The 20,801-nt window shown below is 43.3% G+C and overlaps 1 protein-coding gene across 1 annotated transcript; it reads right to left on the bottom strand.

The window, feature by feature from the left end:
* Positions 1–6: 6 nt before the first annotated feature.
* LOC139683333 (scaffold attachment factor B1-like) lies at positions 7–20,674 on the bottom strand. The gene is made up of 21 exons (XM_071578383.1): positions 20,366–20,674; positions 18,005–18,092; positions 17,106–17,170; positions 16,814–17,020; positions 14,372–14,434; positions 13,834–13,861; positions 12,430–12,934; positions 11,945–11,994; positions 8,956–9,056; positions 6,951–7,100; positions 6,779–6,855; positions 5,684–5,823; positions 5,260–5,351; positions 4,780–4,886; positions 3,738–4,031; positions 3,325–3,462; positions 2,811–2,853; positions 1,397–1,518; positions 810–922; positions 632–683; positions 7–368 (listed from the first exon to the last, which is right to left on the bottom strand). Exons 1-21 carry the CDS (start codon positions 20,552–20,554, stop codon positions 239–241), a joined length of 2,754 nt encoding a protein of 917 aa, XP_071434484.1. The 5' UTR covers positions 20,555–20,674; the 3' UTR covers positions 7–238.
* Positions 20,675–20,801: the final 127 nt, after the last annotated feature.

Consider the following 20,801-nt stretch of genomic DNA (forward strand, 5'->3'; position numbering starts at 1 on the left):
AAGCAATTAACTGTAAACTGGTGTTTATTCATGGAAAATGGAATGCTTCATTAACAAACAGTTTAAATGGGGTATGGACAACACCTTACAAAACAAATGTATTCACATTGGATTGAGTGACATAATATGGCAGCAGCTTAAAAAAATTACACTTACAGTAGCCCATAAGTTACAATGAATGGTAACCCCGGGTAACAGATTCGTTTCATTGCCACCTTGTATTAAAAATTAAACACTATCAGTAGCGACGGTTAAAACGAGGATCATTCGGTCTGTTTGCTCTCTCCTGGCCAGCAAATCCTTCTCCCTGCATTCCTCCTCCATGCATGATCTGACTTTGATTGCCACCTTGCATGAAACTGCCACGCCTGGAAAGAGATTCAGACATTTCAGTGCTCTCTTGTGACTCCAGTGGTCAGGTTCCTAGAATGGGTGTTCTCCCAGTTTATTGGTGTGATTTTTCACTCTTCCATAAGATACACTACATAAAACCCATGGGAATATTTTATTAATCCTTGACACTTAAGCAACAATAACCAGTGCTCCCATGAAATGTTTCTTTGGGCAATATAAATAGAAGAAATGTTCCTTAACAGGAAAACAAACACTTTGCTCCTTTCCAAGTCCTTACCCTGACATGCCACCACGATGCATCACATGGCCAGGTCTGCCTCTACCTCCACCTAAAAAAGTTAAAATGCTTCTTTTATATCCACAGTAACAGCTTTACTTCATCTCCAGCCATAATGCCTGTCTTTTTGTTCTTTACAAGGCACAACTAATGAAGTAGTGTTGTGCAAGAAGCATACCTTGCCATCTCTCATGATCCCTTCCTATCATCCCTCCATCCACGCTGCTCTGCCATGAGCGATCCTGATGTCCTTCAAACTTCCGACTGTGATCTCCCCAGTCACGTCCATCCCTGTAAAGGCATGAAATTCATCAGCCAGACCACACAAAATAGATTCAAGTAAAAAAACTTAAGTCAACCAACTTACTCAAATACTTTACCAAGGTGCATGCAAATGTATTCTTATATTGCTATCTGTTAAATCAAATCTCAGTAGAATCCTTCTGCTCAAACCAAGTAAAATGACAAATAAGAAAAAAAGGTATCGGGGAAGAACCACTACCCTGAAAATAGCAAGCTTTGATAGGAATGCTAGTTAGAATTAATTGAAAGCATGAAGACTTTCAGATGAGAGGTTATGAAAATCATGCCAAGATGCACATTTTGCTGGACAAGGCAAGCTGAAGGAGCTACTCACTTGCAGCCCATCCAACACACTCAGGGTTAATGTTGGGAAAAAAGAGCTGTACTTCCAAATTTCACATGCAGAGAAACATTCCTCAGATGCACAAGAAACTCTATTTTCAGTTCAGGGTGCTCACTCACCGTGACTGGGGGGGTATCCCCCTGCTTTCACTCATCCTTCTGTCAGACCCGTAGCTGCCCCAGCTTTCTCGGGAGTCTCGGGAGTGGCGGTCGGGCCCTCCGTGGCGCTCATCTGGGTAATGCTGAAAGGCAAACAGCACTCACAGCACTGCACACAACAGACTTGGTAATTGTTTCAAGTTGCTCAGCTGTAATTACTCAATCTCAGAAGCACTGAGGATGGAAGGGACCTCCTGAGGTCATCCAGTCCAACCCCCCTGCTCAGGCAGGGTCAGCCAGGGCAGGCTGTCTAGAAGTCTCACACTGGGTTTTCAGTATCTTCACAGCTAGAGACTTCACAAGTTCTCCATGCAACCTGTTCCAGCTTTGACCACCTTCAGTTAAAGGTGACTTGTGTTGTCCTCACATGGAACTTCACGTGTTTAGGTTTGTGCTCACTGGCTCTTGTCTTGTCGGTGGTACCACTGAGCAACACCTGGCTACGTTTCCTCCACATCCTCCCTCCCATGAGGTATCAATGCACACTGATAAGACAAACCCTAAGTCATCTCTCCATGCTGAACAGTCCCAGCTCCCTCAGCCTCTCCTCATACAGAAGATGCTCTGGGTCTTTAATCATTTTTGTGGTCTTGGACTGCACTTACTCCAATAAGCTCCTTGCACTGGGGAGCCCAGCACTGGGGACAGAACACCTGAGAGGTGCTGAGTAAAAAGCCCTTGACCTTCTAGCAATATTCTTCCTCATGCCCCCCTGGATGGCCCTGGCCTTCTTTGCCAGGAGGGTGCAATGCTGACTTGTTATCAGCTTGCTGTCCACCACAGTTCCGAGGTCCTTCTCTACAGAAATGCTTTTTCTCTGGTTGATCCCAAGCACAAACTCCTGCACAGGGTTATTCCTCCCCAAGAGCAGGACTTTGGGTTTCCTGCTATTGAACTCAATGATACGATCCCCTGCCCAACTCTCCAGCCTATTCAGGTCCCTCCAAATCTCACAGCTCAGTAAAGGGCACTTGAAGATTCCCTGACTCTTAATCTCTCACTGCCTGAATGTGTCCTGAAGGTCTTCCTCCCAGTCCTCACAAAAATGCAAACATTCTACTAGTTTTGCTGTTATTTCCATGCAACCTCATAGAGTGATTGTGTATTTTGTACCTCGGGCTCTTCTGTGCAATCTTTTGGAATACTCTGACACAATTCACTTGTTTTGATTTCTGTCAGAATAACTATATGTAACTTTTATAATAAGCAAGTCTTTGATTTGAATTTCATCTTACTGAAGACAATCTGATTATTCACATGAATTTTGGGAGATATTATGTAATTCTCAACTTGTGAAATTTAATCTTGACACACATTATAGAAAACCAGGTTATAAGATGTTAAGATATTTCTGTAGCTCTATAAAACAACTCACTTGTCCATCCCGATCTCCCATAATTGTCCTTGATCCATCTCTCCTACAAACAGACAATCAGAATCAGATTGTGGTATAAAAATACATGTATCTATAAACACAGATGAAAAATCTTGCTTCCACATAGTGCCAACATATACAAAAGGTAAGAACAGCTGGAACATATGGAAGCCACGACACATCTTGGATTCCTGGGAAAGCCAGTTAGGCCTGAGGTATAAACCAGAATATTCTTGTTAAAATGCTAGGTGCCTTCAATAATATTTAGAAATTTTTCAGAATCCTGCAAGTATGTGGAACAGCATTGCAAAAACACACTGAACAAGCCTGCCAGAAGCTTCATCTCACAGCATAGTACAGGTCTCTTCATGGTTACAGAAGAAAAAGTCCACAGCCACTAAACTACACTTGGAAAATAAAATGCAAACCAAGCATACAGTAAAGGCAGCAAAATATGGTATTAAATACAGCTGTCTTTGGATTTCAGGCAACACAGTGTAGGTAAGACACCAACCTGTCTATTGAATGCTCCTGGTAACGACCACGCTCCCTGTGATCGAAGTCATGGAATCGATCCTGGCGGCTGAAGTCTGAATGGTACCTGTCGTTCATTGCCATTCGTTTTGCCTCTGGCCAGTAGGGATCATCCCTCCTGAAAAAAGAACATGTTCATCTTAGCCCACATAATGACTTTTGGTATTGTTCCCCCTTCCTTAACCAAAAGAAAGGTAATTAAGTTCAAAGTGGAGCTGAAAAACCTTAGAGAGGATAGCTTGGCTAGAGCTATTAATCACAATCACTGCAATGCAACCAGCAGCTGACTGATGGATGCTGAGAGCACATGTGTGGCTTTTTACAGCCCAGGCTGATGAGACAGGACCTGGCACCAACGTTTTCCCCTTGCCCCATCTGTGTTTGCTGCTTCACCTGCCATCTATGTCGTACGGTCTCCTCAGGGCAGAGCGCCGCTCCTGCTCGTAGCGCAGCTGCTCGTGCTGGCGCCGCAGCTCCTCCCTCTCCCGCTGGATCCGGTCCTGCTCCCTTCTCCTTTCGTGCTCTATGTGCATTCGTTCTCTTTCCAGTCTCTCCCTTTCCATCCGTTCCCGTTCTAGACGCTGCCTTTCAATTTCCAGTCTCTCCCGGGCAATCTCAAGCCTCTCCCTCTCCTCCCGCTCACGGATAGTCTGAAGGTGCTGCTGCCTCTCCCGACGCTCACGTGTGCTGTTGTAACAGAAAGGAAAGGTTACACATGGAACACTTCAACAAATAAGGGAAGATAAAAAGGGAAAAAAGAGAAAGAAGTGTTAAAATCAATAGCACAGGGACTGCTCAGCTCCTTGGAACTATACCTGGGAAGGGTGTGGGAGGGAGGACACTCAGTGTATGCATGAATTACTTGTATTTATAGACTTATCATATTACTCCCACAAAATCCACCTGTGGGGGCAAATAATTCTATGTGGTCAGGGAGATTTGAATCCCAATGCCCACAGCTCATTTCTTACACTGAAATAAAGTATCTGTGAAGAATATTTTAATTCTGTGAAGAAATTATGCTGGATAATGACTTGACTTTAGCTCAGAAATCTAACTGTGAGAGAGAAACTTTTCCTCTCCATTAAAAACAACAAAAGCATTTTCTTCCTGTTTAGTTCAACTACTTTTAGGTGAGGAATATGTCTGGAAAACATGGAACTCAGGTAACAGTTCTCGCAGGGAATTTGAAGGATGGCCATTATCACTTTTATCCTGTGTTAAACATCATGAAAACAAAAATAAACCCCCACTCAAAATAATTAAATACCTGAATAAAGTTCAGGAGATACGTGACCCATGAACATGTAACAAGTTACAAGTGAAAAAAAATACTGAACTCCTCTGATCTCTTTACCTCTTTCATTTAACCAAAATGAAAATAAAACATGCACTATAGTGGAAAAAAGTCACCCAGTCTCAGTGTTGTTCTTACCGGCGCTGCTCTGCCTCCCTCATTTTCCGCTGTGCTTTGATCTTGTCAAATGGCACAATGCCTTGTCTCTCTCTGCTCTCTGACTTGCGATCCTGGCTCTTAACGCTCTGTATTGAACAGTGAAGTGGAGAAAATTTATTAAAGGACAACTATCACAAACCCTCTAAGCCCTGTTTCCATTCGTACATGTCCTGTCTCCAAGCTTGGTCCCTGCACTTTTCAGAAAAGCTGTTCTTTTTTTAACATTACAGACACACTGTGCATTAACACAGCAATCCCTTCCCACATTTGTTTGGCAGGATTTGACTGCTGAATACGGTATCAGCCAAACAAAAGGTATTTTACTAATTAAGATCTAAATCCATGTTATGGAAACTCTAATTGGACAAACTGGAAGGCCAGTTGTGGGTTACATGTAGCCTGGCAGGATTCAGTATTTGTTTTTAAGGAAAATGTTTCCCACACAGAAACTTTACTTACTCTGTCTTTTGATGTGGTTGATGTTTTCACACTAATAACAGGTTCTCCTTTGAATTTATCCATTACTACTGTTCTCTCTGTTCCTTTGCTTCCTAAATAAAATCAGAGGTGGAAAAAACAATCAAAACTACACAACCCACACCACTCACTGCTATGATAGAAGTTACGTTCTCTAAAATGTGGAAATGGGCATGGAACCCTCTCTGCAAAACCAGTTATTTCCCCACACCTACTCCAAGTGCTTAAGGATGATACAATATCACATCTCCCCCCAAAACACCTCCCCTTATACATTCTGGATTTCCAACTAAGAATCTGAAACAATCCTATAACACTGGCAGTTCTTTAGAAAGAACTACCTACAATTAAATATCCATTTGTCAACATATATTTTATTCTATTAGAAAAAGAATAGCCAGATTACCTGACTTAACAGTTTTAGGTTGATCTGATGAACCAGACTTCTGTTCATCTTTATCTTTTTTTTCCTTTTCATCTTTGTCTTCTGTCTTTTTAGGATCATCTTTTTGGTCAGATTTCTCATCCCTTTTAACACTGCCAGGTCTGTAGATAGATATTGATACAGATCAGACTAATATTGATACAGATCAGAATAATACTGATACAGATCAGACTAATACTGATACAGATCAGACTAATATTGATACAGATCAGACTATTACAGACTAAGAGAAAAGGAAATTCAAGGAGAATGAAACACAGTAAAAAATCAGAATTCTGATGTGATAACAGCCATAATTAGATTTCCAAACATTTCCTTCCACAACATCCTACACCAGAAAACAAGACATGCAGACCATCCAGTGCAGTTGTCAAAACACTTGGCTGTGATTCAGGGATCTCAGCTGGAAGCATGAGGAAAAAGTCACACCATGATGTGCTTAATGCCCACAAAGTTTATCTTAGACAATGTGACAGTGGAATAAAAGCAAAAAGGTCTCAGCAAATAGCATTGAGCAAAAGTTATGCCTCAGGAAGATAATTAAAGCAAAGATCTTAGTGTCTTGTTCACTTTCTTAGTGTCTTATTCAGCTACTTTCAGTAAAGTCAGAGAGAAAAAACACAGTGCTGAAGGAACATGTTCTGGAAACAGGATCTTGGACAACACTCTTTTAACTGTTTGTGACCACCATCACTGGAGGAGATCCTATTCCAGTGAGAGACAAAAGGTAATGAAGAAACAGGGACATACAGGGCAAAATTCTCAAATGGTCTTTCCCAGAGTTTAAGACATGAAAGCACCACCATCACCACTAAAACCCAAGCACAGCTCAGTTAAAAGGTGTGCTTGAAAATGCAACTTCTTTTCAATGCACGTAACAGAAACATGTTAAACTGAGCACTGAACATCAACAGAAGTTTATCTCATGGAAAAAAGGCACGTGCTCCTCTTTTTGAGTGTTTGCCACAGAAATTCTTACTGGAACTTTGGTTTTCCCTGACATCAGCACAGATTGAGGAACAAAACACCTTTGGACAGAGAATTTTTAGACAGTACCTCTCACTGACTGTTTCTCTCTTTGCTTCATTCTCTTTCTTTTCACTCGTCTTCTTCCCAGCAGGTTCATTTTTTGCCTGCAATTTATTTTGCACATGATCAGCTGAGAATGTGGCCTCGACCATTTGCACAATCTGATGGGAGCTTGATGTCTTTGAGGACCAGTACTCACTTTTTCCACAGAAATGATCTTCCCGTGTAGCTCTGTTTTGTGGAGGTGGGTGATACACTTTGTTGCCTCCTCAGCTGTTGACATGGTGACAAAGCCGTAGCAGCGAGCGCCGGGACTGCGGGCGTTGGTCACCACTTTGGCACCCACCACCTTTCCACAATAAAGAGGTGTTACTGTAACAAGCAAGAACTGCAAACTCCACTTCTCTGATTCCTGCCCATAATCATTCAGGAAATTTGTGGCTTTATGAGATTAACAAACACAAAAGGAGTGTTGCTTAGAGGCAAGGATGCTTCTGTTGCTATAAAAGCTGAATCAAGGATATCAGGAAAAAATTCTTTGCAGAGAGAGTGCTCAGGGATTGGAATGGGCTGCCCAGAGAGGGGGTGGATTCCCCATCCCTGGAGATTTTAACCTGAGCTTGGCCGTGGCACTGAGTGCCATGATCTGGTCAAGGGACTGGAGTTGGACCAAGGGTTGGACTTGATGATCTCGGAGGTCTTTTCCACCCCAACTGATTCTATGATTCTATGAGATGAGATGAGATGAGAGCCAACAAAGACTGAACTCTCTTCTGGAGGAAGACAAGGGGACAATGAAAAAAAGAAAAAAAAAAGGCATCTAACTTTGCATCAATAAGATCACTCTGCTTAGGTATAAGAGAGAAAAACCAATAGAAGTTTTTAAGCCCATTTCCCCATAAATGCTAATGCAAACTCAACTGCTAAGTCTCATCTTCTCCCCCAAAAATGCCTCCATGTCAGTGCTGAGGGACAACAATGTCACCTGCAATCTTCATTAAGAAATAGGAAGTTTCCTCAAAAAGGAGAGCTTGAAAAGCCCACATAAGTGGTGTTTGCTTATGCTCATGTGTTCAGCACAGCTCACTGCATTACAGAAATGAGGCACATTTCAGAGGTGTTGCACTTTAAAGCACAGCTGAATAAAGAACCTACTTCTGAGCATTTGATTTATTGCACATGTACATCTACTTCTAGGAAGCTTTGCTAATACCCTAAAGAAAATAAGTGCAATTTTATTTAAATAACTAAATGTTACAATGGCATCTATCTAGAGGCAAATGCTAGGTTTGCTATCTTTTAGTTTTTAATTACATTTAAAATTTTGTAGCATATCTTTGTGACCAACATTCTAGGTGTTATCAGATGGAATTCTAAGCCAGGTGTTGCATTTTTATTGTTACAAGGAACATTAAAAAGGTTTTACTGGTCTTATGACTTTCAGACCATCTCAAAGCTGTGCTGCACTTAATTCATTTTTGTACCTATTTGTACATATTTAAGTTCCAGAGTATTTTCACTGGTAAAACATCCAATGGCAAATTCCTTGGACATAAAGTTTTCTTTTACTACAATCTGCTGATTTAAACAGGCTTCAAAGGTCTGACAGAAATCCTCACTGATGTCTCTGACACCAGACTTCTACTAAAACAGCCCTTTCAATTTTCCAGCTGACAGGAAGATTTGTCTTGCCATTTTTTCTGGCATCAATAACTGCAGGACCTGCCAACAAAACCACCTCCCCATATCCCAAACTACCCAAACAAAAAGTGCCAACTCTAGATAAAAAACTTCAGATACCAGGGCAATTCTTAAAATATTCCCCAATAATTGTGTTTCAACCCTTATTGTATATTTTACTTAGTCCTAAGGAAGTCTTTAATAAACATTGAATTCATCACTGACTGCATTTACAGCAGGTAAAAATACTGTAGTACAGCACAGGAGACAGAAGGATGTGTGAACAGTTAATGATTGTTTCAAATAAAGGACCAAAAATGGAATTTTATGTGTTTTTGCAAGTCAGCAACCAAATAAAAAACCCTCAGCCATTCAGTGTGTACTTCCACAATCCTTGATATCCCATAATATTTTTGATAATTGGATTCCCTTGACTAAAACTTTCAGTGACAGGAGCTTAAGAAGTCTTACTGTTTCAAGTGAAAAAACCCACAACAAAAAACCAAACAAAAATACCCCCTTACCTTCCCGTATTTGCTAAACAGATTCTTCAAATCTGTTGCTCTGGTAGTGGAGGCCAATCCACTCACCCAAAAGTTTCTACCAGAACTGCTGGTAACACGACCTAATTAGGAAAACAAAAACCAGGACACAGCCAAAATCCTAATTAACAACTTCTTCTGAATTAAAAAGGAGCAGTACCACAAATCTTTTAAATTTTAGTATCATAGAGCAAGTGAAATGAAATGTGTGACATTCTCCTCCCACGATTTGGATGCCTGAAGGGAAGTGGCATTACAAGTCCCAAAACTTGGATGGAACTAAAAGCATTGACACAGAGGAGTGTTGTATCTTTCTTCAGGAAAGCAGCTGGACCAGGGCACCTCTGAAGTATCTGAAGCTCTTCCACATGTGACTGGATAGATCCCAGTAACTCTGCACTGACAGGAAAAGACAGAAGACCTGCAGGAGTTGTGTTAGCAACGTGTCTGCTCATGTCTTGCCCTCCTTATCCCCCCAACTCCACAGGAATGATGATGGGATGCACCTCTCCAAGGGAAGGCATTCACCATAAAAAAACAAGAAAATTTCTCTCCTTTTTCTGCCCACACAGATCCCCCTGTTGGCAAATGAAGTCTGACTTCAGTTACAGGAGTTAGAATGGCCCAGCTTGCTTTAACCCTGCAGGAACTACAGAACACCTGTCCAAATTTCTACCTAAACCTGAAAGACCATTTTATAAATGGTTATGAACTTGCAAAGTCTGAAAATCCAACATCCAGTGATTAAAAAGTGTTTGATCTGTGCTCAAAGTTTTAGTGTTTGCATTTCAGCAGAAGCATTTAGGTAAGGACAGTTTCCAGTCTCCTTTGAAATGTCTTCACTGTCCTTCTATCAGTCTTGGCAGTGTTCAGTTCCAAGGCTTCAGTGAGTGGAGGGAAGCAGGTTCCACTCCAGCTCTCTGCTTCCATATGCCTTTTTTGGAATACATATGGAATTTCACAGAATTGCTTTTATTGTGGGAGGTATTTTTTCCATAACCCTTCCAAAATGCTATTTGATATATGTGTCTTTCCCACCTCTTACTTCCTGGTAACTTTTTTCAGTGTCATGAGCTTAGCAGTGAGAACATAGTTGTTAATATTTATAAAAATTCCTAGGGAAGGATGTAATCATTTGTACACATCTCTTAAAAACCCCAAACAAAAAAAAGAGGTCTTTTGTATGGAGAACAGATATCCACCTGCATTATCCACCCCAAGAAGTGAAGGGACAAAGGTAGATCATGCATGAAAACACATGGGAAATGCAGTGTCTTGGTGTTTTAAAAAGCTGATCCACAGGCTTTGATGCTTTTACCCCACACATTTCTTCAATTTAAAAAAGACTCCCTGCAATTACACTGCCATGAGAATCCTGGAGAGAGGGGGAAATGAGAACTATCTTCTTTCTGATATTTTACTGATGATTTAAACTATTTTAATGTCCTCTTTGATTAACTGTTGATCAGTCCCAACATCTCCAGTTTTTGCCCTTGCATAAGACTTAAAAAGGTGCTCCTGTAATGGTACTGCACTTCTCAGACAAAGAAACACTGAGACTTGAAAATATTCTCTAATTTAGAAATGAGAACAATTTAGAACAACCCCCAGCACTTGAGCCATTCTTCAGAAACACATCCACTGACTGCCAAGTCCACCAGACTATGAGCTCATAAATTTATCCATCCTAAATTAAATCCTTTCACACAGGTGGGCAAATAGCCAGGTATGAGTCAGAACTGACTTGGGTATAGTTTTGTAACTTCTGGCTCAATCATTTTGCTCTGCCTGCAGAGAATGCTCCATAAAGAAGCAGCTCCCTCTCACCACTGCTGTTCACTAAGCCAGAAAATGATTAAAACAAAGGTTACAGAACACAGCACATCCTCTGGAGAAAGGTGTGCAAGGTGGGTATCAGACACCCAGGTTCCTGAAAGCTGTTCTGAATGCAAACTTGTTCAAGAGTTTTCTCAGTTCACAAAAGAAAAATAGACTCAAGCCCTGAGGTAAACAACAGCATGCCCAAAATACCCCTTTAAATATTCTGAAATAAGAGAACACAAGACTACAGACTGTAGGGTGAACAGACCCTAATGGAGCTGACAGTGAGGGCCAGCAGGCTGCACAAATAGGTATAACCCTGGATGCTGGAAAAAGCAGCTGACAGTTATTGAGTCTGTGTTGTAAAACTCAATTAAAACCAAACACATTCCTCCTGTCCAGTCAGTAGACAGACCTTATAATGAGTTTCTTGCTTATTACAGGAGTTGCTGGTACTTCCACACTTAAAAGAGCTGAACTATCTGCCTGTGATGTGTAAGAAGAATGTTAATAGTCAGTTCTACATTTTCTGCTCTGCTCAGGCAGAGGAGAATAGAGAGGTGGGGTGACCTGCAAAGACTCAGCTCTCTGATGTATTAAAAGGAAGATGCACAATGAAAAGGAGGAGCAGGCACTTGACTGCTGATTACATTTTTTTTTCTTGCTTATGATGCATATTTGCACCACAAACAGGATCTGCATGGACAAAGATTTAATAAATTGATTTAATTTGAAGACAACATGGAGCTGTGAGTTTCTGTGGCATTCAAATACATGAATACTGGACCCCAACTTAGGTCAGCAAAACAGAAGATGGTATGAAGAATCACAAGTATAGAGTACAGCAAAAACAACTCCAAAAGGTTTTTGACCAACAGGTGTTAGCAAATGTTTTAGTTCCACAGAAGGCACACCTGACATGCATTAATGTCTACCTTTGAATATCAAGATACAAAAAGTGCAATGCAGATATTCTTAGAAAATAAAAGGAAAATACTTATTTTGGTATGAATAAAGAAAATCCAGAAACAGGTGAAATCATACTATTTAACAACTATGGATTGCAATGCTTTCCCTGCTGAGATACCCCATCCAACACAAACAGCTATCCAAGCAATCAGTGAAGTTCTGCTTTTGAAAACAAACGTACCTTTCTCATCTTTTGAGGTTGTCTTTGCATCTCTGTCCTCCTCAACAGGGCTAAAGACAAAACACCACATTATTCAAGTCAGAAAGGGAAGTGACTAAAGATAAATTATGAAAAAAGCTAAATTAAATACCTACCAGAAAATACGTTGCAAACGAAAACACACCTTTGTATACTTGATTTAAGAAATCTGACAAGAAATAACGAAGTCAGATTCTTAAACAGACTTACATTAAAAAGACGATTACAAATAAGAGTAATTTGGGAAAACAACCTTTGAAGGTTGAGGAAGGAAAGAAATCAAACCCACTGCGTTTAAAAAACAAAAAATTAAAAATATCTGCACATGGAGAAATCAAACACACTCTTTAGGAAGAGGCTACAATTTCAGCAGTCTCGGTGGCCAATTGAAGGAAACAGCTTATTCGCATCACTTAAGGACCAACGATAAAAGATAGCATCTGGTCTAGAACGGAGAAAAAACAAACCTCTTTTTCTGATCACCGCCCTCACTGGCTGAGGACTCTTTAGTGGCAGGGGATTCCTCAGAATTAGCTTTCTCTTCTGGTCTCTTGCCATCTTCTTTGCTAGCTTGGCCTTCGGGGCCTGCGCCTTTGGCCGCCGGTTCCCCACCTGAGGCTTCCGCGCCTTGGCAGCGTTTGCTACTCTGCTCGCTCAGGCTCTCTACTCCTACACATTCACAGTCCGGCTGCTTCTCTTCCTCTACAGTCTGTTCACATGTCTCCCCTTTCGCTACAACTAAACGCTTTGCTTCCTTCCTTGCCATAGCCTGGGCCGACTTGCTGTCCAAATCTAAAGCCTCTTCCTCCACCTGAGCGGCGGCACCAAGAGCGTCCTCTTCCTCCGCCAGCCTCTTGCCTGGCACCTCCTGACTTGCTTCCTGTGCTTGCGGCCGCTCCGCTTCGGAACTTTCTTCGTTAAGTACTTCAGATTTACAAGTTTCCCCCAAAATGTCGAGTATTTTCTCATTTTCTACGGATTTAACAGGAATAGAATGGCACAAGATTTAATCACCAGGGAAATACAGCAATCACAAATGTGGAACTGGCATGGCTGCCACACTAACACCAAGAGAACTCTAAGCTACACAGAGATTGGAAAACCCTAGTGTACACAGTGTTACAGTGCTACGCTAACTGCTCTCTCACCAACGACCAAATCAGCCCTCACACCGTAACAGGCAAGAAAAATGCCCCCACAGATTTAACAAAAAACTTCTCGCTCATCCTCCATATTCTTCAGCAAAGTGTTCAGCTCTTTTCTTCTCTAGTCAGCTTCCACAGTCCGAGAGGCTTAACTGAACGTACCAAGGCACTGAGAGTTCAGTTTTTAAATTTCTGTGACATTCTTTTAGCAGACAGTCCAACATGAGAACTGGGCATCTTCTGATGGTGCATGAGTGTGTTTGCAGTCCAGAAAGTGAAAAGTATCTGTATGAAATTTCCATGAAGAAACTCTCTTCTTTCTTCTGTATCCAGTAACTAATCTTTACATTTTAGTGCCCTACAATATCTTTTTACTGCTTTCACTGCCCTCTACTTAGTAACAGAGTTAAGGTGTGTGCAATATCACAAGATCTGTTTACAAGTAGAATATTTAGCTTTTAAACTGTGATTAACTTCTCTAAATCCATTTATGTAGTTTAACAGGTTTTTAAACCATTTCATGTCACTGGAAATATTTCAAAGATGACAAGCATCACTTCACAGATCTGGGGATATGATTGGGTTTCCAATCTCTATGACCCTGCATGATCTGGATTGTCCATCATAAAAATAATGCAAATTATGTTTGTTTGCTTGGGTTTTTTAAGTTAATGGTTTAAAAAGTATTAGTTGAATAGACAGGAATATATTTTTCTTTAACAGTACCTGGCTCCAAGTGTAGCTTCTCCATTTTCTGTTTGGGATAAAAGAACAACACAGAATGAGGATTTGATAAAAAGTGTTTTCTAACACAGAATAATAGAAACTCCCTGCCCAAGCCCAGGATTGAGACTACACAAATTCACCTACTACATTTAGCTCTGCTTTTCATTATCCACTGGAACTGAGTATTTTATATAGGTAATTTTTCTGGCACATCAAAATATCAGCCACAACTGAATTGTCACAACTGACTCTGAATTTTAAAAAGACCAATAAGGTGTCTTTGTGTATGACTGCAGCAACTACAGGGAGGAAACAAACCCAGCTGCTGTTTTATATAATCAGCAGGAGAAAGAAAGCAACAAAACCACAGGACATTCTCACCTCACAGATAATATACTGAACAAGATCGTGGATGTCTTGCATTCTGTCACAGTTTCATATTATGACTACATTTCTTTTTAGTGTGAGAACAGAGTGAATACTGGCAATACAACAAACTGATAGAACAATCTGCAATACAGCCACATTTTCAATTTACCTTCATTTCAATTAAATCAGAAGAGGAGGCCTCTAAATTGTTGTTAATTTCATCATAATCTTCCTAAAAGAGTAAAAAAGAAATGATGTAATTTCTTACCAAAAGTAGCTTACAGGGAATACACCTGTATTCAATTTTCCCTATCAAAAAAACAGAAATATTTTTAAGTATTTGACAAGTTTCAGTTGTTATTTCAGACTGTGACCAAGAATAAGCAGCAACATATAAACATTCTTGAGGATTAAGTATCTTTCTCCTATTACCTTTCATTTTAATTTCAACAAGATGACATTGTCTATTTCAAAGTTATTCTCATTTAGTGAGGAAATTTATTTCACATTTCTGTGGTTACTGAAAGTGCTTCTCCATTTTCCCACTTTTTAGTTTCTGAATGAAAAAAACAAGTTATAAATGAGGCTGACCTACATTTGTACTTTTCCAAAACCAAAACATATCCCCAAAATGTCCCTTCCTGAGGAGCTGATGGCAAGATGCAACCAAAGCTTGTTGGTTGGGTGACTCACAAACCCTTTAATTTACACCACAAAACTGCCTTTCAGGTTCATAGGATGCTGTTGGAATGACTCTGTTCCAAGGTATCACATGGAAGGGCAGATTTTCTCCAACCCTTTGTGTTTGGTTGGTCTGTCAATGCACAGCTCTGTCCCTAAGGTGACCTCAGCTGTGACACTGATGTTACCCCTGTCCAAGGTACAACCACACCCCACTGAAGGTGATGGATGAGTCAGTCAAGCTCCATCTAAATGCAGTAATAGAATAAAAGCAAGTTAAAAATGGGGAAAAGCCAGGGAAGACTGTTGTAACAGGGCTGAACCTTCTTCTCCCCTACAGGGCAATCTGTTGGGCAAGAACGCTGCTCTGTGTGCACTGAATGATTAACTTGAGCCAGCTTTGGTCAGGAATTAAGAGCTTGTTGCTACATTGGTTTTTTTGCAGCAGACCCCACCAGCAGCAATCCACAAACCTTAACCTTCACAATTTCCTATTATATTAATCATATTATTCTATTAACTGTTCAGTTTGAGTCCTTCAAGGGCACCAATAGTTGCCAGCAGCAAGTAAACTTGACTGAAGAGACCCAGGAAGGGTCTCTCTTTGCTGTTGGCATCTGACCCTGAGCAGGTCAGTCCAACCAGCCTCTGATCCAGCCCAGTGAAGGGTTCCCATAACAGGGCACTGACAGACTGGCTGGGCATGAAGCCTCAGCTTTCCTGGGGCACTGACAGGCCAATCAAACACAGAGGTTTGCAAAAATCTCCTGTTTCACCTGATAATAAGTTGAGACAGATGTGCAGGCTTAAAAGAATTAAGAAACAGAACCCTGCAGAGGCACGGAAGGATGGTATGTTCTGTTTTGGAAGTGAAAAGCCTAAAATTAAAAAAAACCCTACAAGGATCCAAGAGTGCTCAGGCATTGGAATGGGCTGCCCAGAGTGGGGGTGGATTCCCCAACCCTGGAGGTTTTTCAACTGAGCTTGGCCGTGGCACTGAGTGCCATGATCTGGTAAAGGGACTGGAGCTGGACCAAGGGTTGGACTTGATGATCTCAGAGGTCTTTTCCAACCCAATCCATTCTGTGGTTCTATGGATGTGGCACTGAGGGAGAATCCACCACGTCTTGATCCAACCCCACTGTGATCACCAGCCCAGGGCACAGAGTGCCCTGGGCTGGTGATCACAGTGGGGTTGGATCAAGGGTTGGACTTGCTGATCTCGGAGTTGGATCAAGGGTTGGACTGGATGATCTCAGAGGCCTTTTCCAACCTAATCCATTCTATGACCTGTAGAGTGAATGTAACATATGGATTATCCTGTTCATTCAGTAGCAGGAGACTGTGCTCTCTGTAAATGAACATTGCAAGTTGCTCCCAAAACCAAGTCAAAAGCCTAGCAATGTCAGAACAGGGCAATATATAAAGTTTTTCTTCTTCTTTTATTAATCTCTATGAGAAAAAAAAGAAGAACATAATTGCCTTAAACCTGAGTATTATTTCTGCAGAAAAGGTTTTCAAATTACCTGTGATTTGAAAATGTATTTTCCTCCCTCTCCATACATAAAGATAACAAGATGGCTGGGTGTATGTATATATACACTTTAACCCATCTAACACATAAATGGCAAGAGGGAACATGGAAACTAATACAGTATTTTCAGTTCCAGGCTCGTTTCATGTTAAGGAAAGATGACACTGCAAGGTCATGAAGGCAGTGACCCATCTCCTGTGAACATTTCAAGCCTCTGGTAAGTCCAAGCACACGCACCACTTGACAGAGCAGGACATGGGAGCTGTTAATGTGAAATCAAATCCAGATCACATTCATGTCCTATAATCTACTAGACTGAAATAACTTTTTCATTGGGGTTAGGTGCCCATATACTTATTAAATATCTCCTGAAAAACTGCAAAGACCTCTACTCACCTCGTTTTCTGTTAGCTGATCTGGAAGTTCTTTCATTTCTGCTTCGACATTGTCTTTATTATCAGACAGAGAATCGAGGATGTTGTCAGGACTATAATCCTCTCCACAGTCCACAGCACTGCCATTATCTATTTCAGCTTCATCCAACACACTAATATCCATCATGTCAATGTCCTGCAAGGTGTCCAGACTTGCTTCAATATCCTCCTACAGAAAGAAAAAGGGTAAATGTGTATTTATTGTGGGTTAATAGGTGAATATTCTTAGTAATTGCAATCACAATTTCACTTACCTGCCCGTCTCTAGAGTTTTCTTCCAGACCATTGTCTTCAACTCCTTCTTCTTCTGGTTTTCTTCCTAAAAATAGTATCACTGCAGTGAGATGTAGCACTGAATTTTGTAACATGTTTAATCTTCAGGAAATTATCTATTCAACACTGAGTTTGTTACAAGAAATCATTAGATACTGATTCAGAAGTCTGGGTGTCTGATGTAACTTTGCACTCCATACAAGCAAACAGCACAAATTACACGTAGCACAGATACAGTTTCCTACAGTTACAGTCTCACTCCACCACACTCCAATACTAAAAAGACAACACTGCCCAGGGGGGTGTTCCATTTAAAAATAACACCCTGAGATTGTTACCAAAAAAACTCCCTTAATTATACTAATTTAGAATTAGCATTCACTTTTAAGATTCTGGACACACACATCACATTCACCAGCAAAATATTCAGAGAACTGTTTTCTCTATTTTAGCAATCCCCATCTTAAAAGAAGCAGCTTCGCAGTCCATTTCTCTTCAGAATTCTTTTAAGAACTGGCTATGAGCAACTCATATAAGCACACACAATATTTAATGTTCTTAAGTAAAACATACTTAAAGCACTGAAAAGCTTTCCACAGGCTCTTAATGCTTGTTCTGTACCTGACACAAGTCTACACTCATGGTCACAAGTACAGAAATACCTGCAATTTACAGTCTCATCTGCAGGTTTCAAGACTTGCTAACAAATTACAGTGAAGTGTCATATTATTTAAACTTGCTACTGCTGACTAATGGAAGAGGTTTTTTCCATAAGGTAAGAAGCATTTTTTTTTAAATTAAACTAATGAAACAGAAGACATCAACTTTGTAAGTTCTGGCTCCTTGCAAACAATGGGACTGAAGTGTCCAGACACTGTACCTTTGGTAGTTCTTTTTGGCATTCTCTTGTTGGTCAGTTCTGAGGCCACAGGAATTTCATCAGGATCTCCTCCTTCCTCCTCAATAGCCTATTGGAAACAGCAGTGATGTCTACTGTGTTCTCTGTTGGTGTGCATTTGTACTGGCTTTGGATGGGATAGTTAATTCCCCTCACAGTGGCTGGCATGGGGCTGTTTGGATTTGTGCTGAGGAGAGGGATGTTTGAGTTATTACTGAGCAGAGCTCACACAGTGTCAAGGCCTTTTCTGCTCCTTGCACTGCCCCACCAGTGAGGGGCTGGGGGAGCACAAGGAATTGGGAAGGGGCACAGCCACACACCCAACCCCAACTGCCCCAAGTTCAGACCACACAATTCCGGGCCAATTCCAGACCATACAATGCTGTGCTCAGCAGTAAAACCGGTGGGAGTGGAAGCTGGTGGGGTTGTCATTGCTTGGGGACAAGCTCAGCATCAATCAGTTGACAGTAAGCAATTATTCTCTTTTACATCACTTCTTTTTCTTGGATGTTTTATCAATTTTCTTCACCTGTGTTGCTCTTTTTTTTAAAAAATTATTAAACTGTCTTCATACAATCTGTAAGCTTTACTCTCACTCTTACCCTTCCACTTCCAGCTCCCATCCTGCAAGCAGTGAGGGATAAAGGGTGCAGTCCTGTGGTGCTGAACTGCCCACTGGGGTTAAACCACAGCTGCATTTTAAGGATTTGCCACTGGCATCTCTCCTTAGTTCAGGTCTTACAGCCAGGCAGCTCCATCTCCTGTTAGAAACCCTGAACAGGAGGGTCTGACACCACCCCAACAGCCAAATCAACCTATGACTGAGAAGCAAAGCTCCCCTTTAGCAGAGAAGTTCTTCAACTGTATAAAACTAAGAGTGATTGCTACAGGAACTCAGGCACAACTGACAGTCGCTTTTTTCTCAGTGTGCAAGCCTGTTAGAACCCATAAAAAAGCCAGGACTGACTATGAAAGTCTGTGAAAATATATTCCAGAGAGATGGGGTCAGGTGAATTGTGGTGGTGCCACACAACAGGACAAGAGGCAGCAGGCAGAAACTGATGCATGGAAAGTTCCACCTGAGCAGGAGGAAAAAATTCTTTCCTGTGCAGTAACCAAGCACTGGACAGAGATGGTGTGGAGTTTCCCTGGCTGGAAGTATTCCAGAACCGTCTGGACACAACCCCGTGCTATGTGCCCTGCGATGGCCCTGCAGGGAGGCTGGACCAGTGAACCACTGAGATTCCTCCCAACTCTGCCCACTCTCTGAAGCGTACCGAAAGGAAGCACAGGAAAATAAAATGGAAAAGAGGAGCATGTTAGGCGAATGGGAGCGCAAATCGTGGAAGGCCGTCTCAGATTTCACTGAGTGGAACGGGAGCGTCGCTCCAAAGGAGCGGCGGGCGGGCGGCCCAGGCGAAGCAAGGCGAGGTGTGTGTGGCGGTGCGAGGGACGGAGGGGACACGCCGGTGGCCAAACAAACCGCTCACCCAGGGAGTCCCCAGGCAGGGCCGCGGGCCCCACTCCCCTCAGGGCCCGGCATTTCCCCTCAGGGCTGGGCGGCCCTGCTTCCCTCAGGGCTTGGCCTCTCCCGCCAGGCTCCCTCTCTCGCCTCAGGGCCCCGTCTCTCGCCTCAGGACTCTCCCTCTCTCCCCTCAGGGCTCCCCCTCTTTCCCCTCAGGGCTCCCCCTCTTTCCCCTCAGGGCTCCCCCTCTTTCCCCTCAGGGCTCCCCCTCTCTCGCCTCAGGACTCTCCCCCTCTCCCCTCAGGACTCTCCCCCTCTCCCCTCAGGACTCTCCCCCTCTCCCCTCAGGACTCCCCCTCTCTCCCCTCAGGACTCCCCCTCTCTCCCCTCAGGACTCCCCCTCTCTCCCCTCAGGACTCTCCCTCTCTCCCCTCAGGACTCCCCCTCTCTCGCCTCAGGACTCCCCCTCTCTCGCCTCAGGACTCCCCCTCTCTCCCCTCAGGACTCTCCCTCTCTCCCCTCAGGACTCTCCCCCTCTCCCCTCAGGGCTCCCCCTCTTTCCCCTCAGGGCTCCTTCTCTCCCGTCAGGACTCTCCCCCTCTCCCCTCAGGACCCTCCCTCTCTCCCCTCAGGACCCTCCCTCTCTCCCCTCAGGACCCTCCCTCTCTCCCCTCAGGACCCTCCCCCTCTTCCCTCAGGACTCTCCCCCGCTTCCCTCAGGACTCTCCCCCTCTTTCCCCTCAGGGCTCCCTCTCTCCCCTCAGGCCCCGTCTCTCCCCGCACCGCGCACGCGCCGAGCGCGCCGGGCCCGAAGGACCCGGATGGCACCGCCCGCCCCCCCTCTCCCCTCACAGCGCCCCCGCCCGCGCTCGCCTCACCTTCCTCAGCCGCTCCATGAGCACGCTCTTGTTGCCCACGCTGTCCAGGTTGCGGCGCTTGAGCTCGGCCCGCAGGTCGATGACTCGCAGCTCGCTCAGCCGCCGCGTCTCGGGTTCGCCGCCGAAAGTCGCGGCCCCGCCAAGGGATGTGAAGTCCCCCAGTGCGGCCGCTGATTGACTCTCCGCCATTAAGGCGCCTTGCGGTGTCTCGCCTCAAGCCCGAGCGCGCAGCAGAGGACACGGCGCAGCCCCGCGGCAAACCCCGCGATCGCGGCACAAAATGGTGGGGAGCGACAGGCCGAGGGGAGGGGGAACAAAGCGCGCAGTGCGCAGGCGCGGGAAGGGGGTGGGGGGGCAGAGAGGGGCAGGAATACGGCGCGGCCTTGCCCCTCGCGCATGCGCACAGCGGCGGTGCCCGCCTCAAGGGCGGCGGGCG

Source organism: Pithys albifrons, chromosome 27 (assembly GCF_047495875.1).
Source record: "Pithys albifrons albifrons isolate INPA30051 chromosome 27, PitAlb_v1, whole genome shotgun sequence".
In the NCBI taxonomy this organism is placed as follows: Eukaryota; Metazoa; Chordata; class Aves; order Passeriformes; family Thamnophilidae; genus Pithys; species Pithys albifrons.

Excerpts from the sequence above, each read along its gene's own strand:
- LOC139683333 (XM_071578383.1), bottom strand. The coding sequence starts at position 20,554 with ATGGCGGAGAGTCAATCAGCGGCCGCACTGGGGGACTTCACATCCCTT. Across the intron at positions 5,352-5,683 it reads ACCTAAAACTGTTAAGTCAG|GAAGCAAAGGAACAGAGAGA; the intron begins GTAATCTGGCTA and ends GATTTTATTTAG. Across the intron at positions 684-809 it reads GGATCATGAGAGATGGCAAG|GTGGAGGTAGAGGCAGACCT; the intron begins GTATGCTTCTTG and ends TAACTTTTTTAG.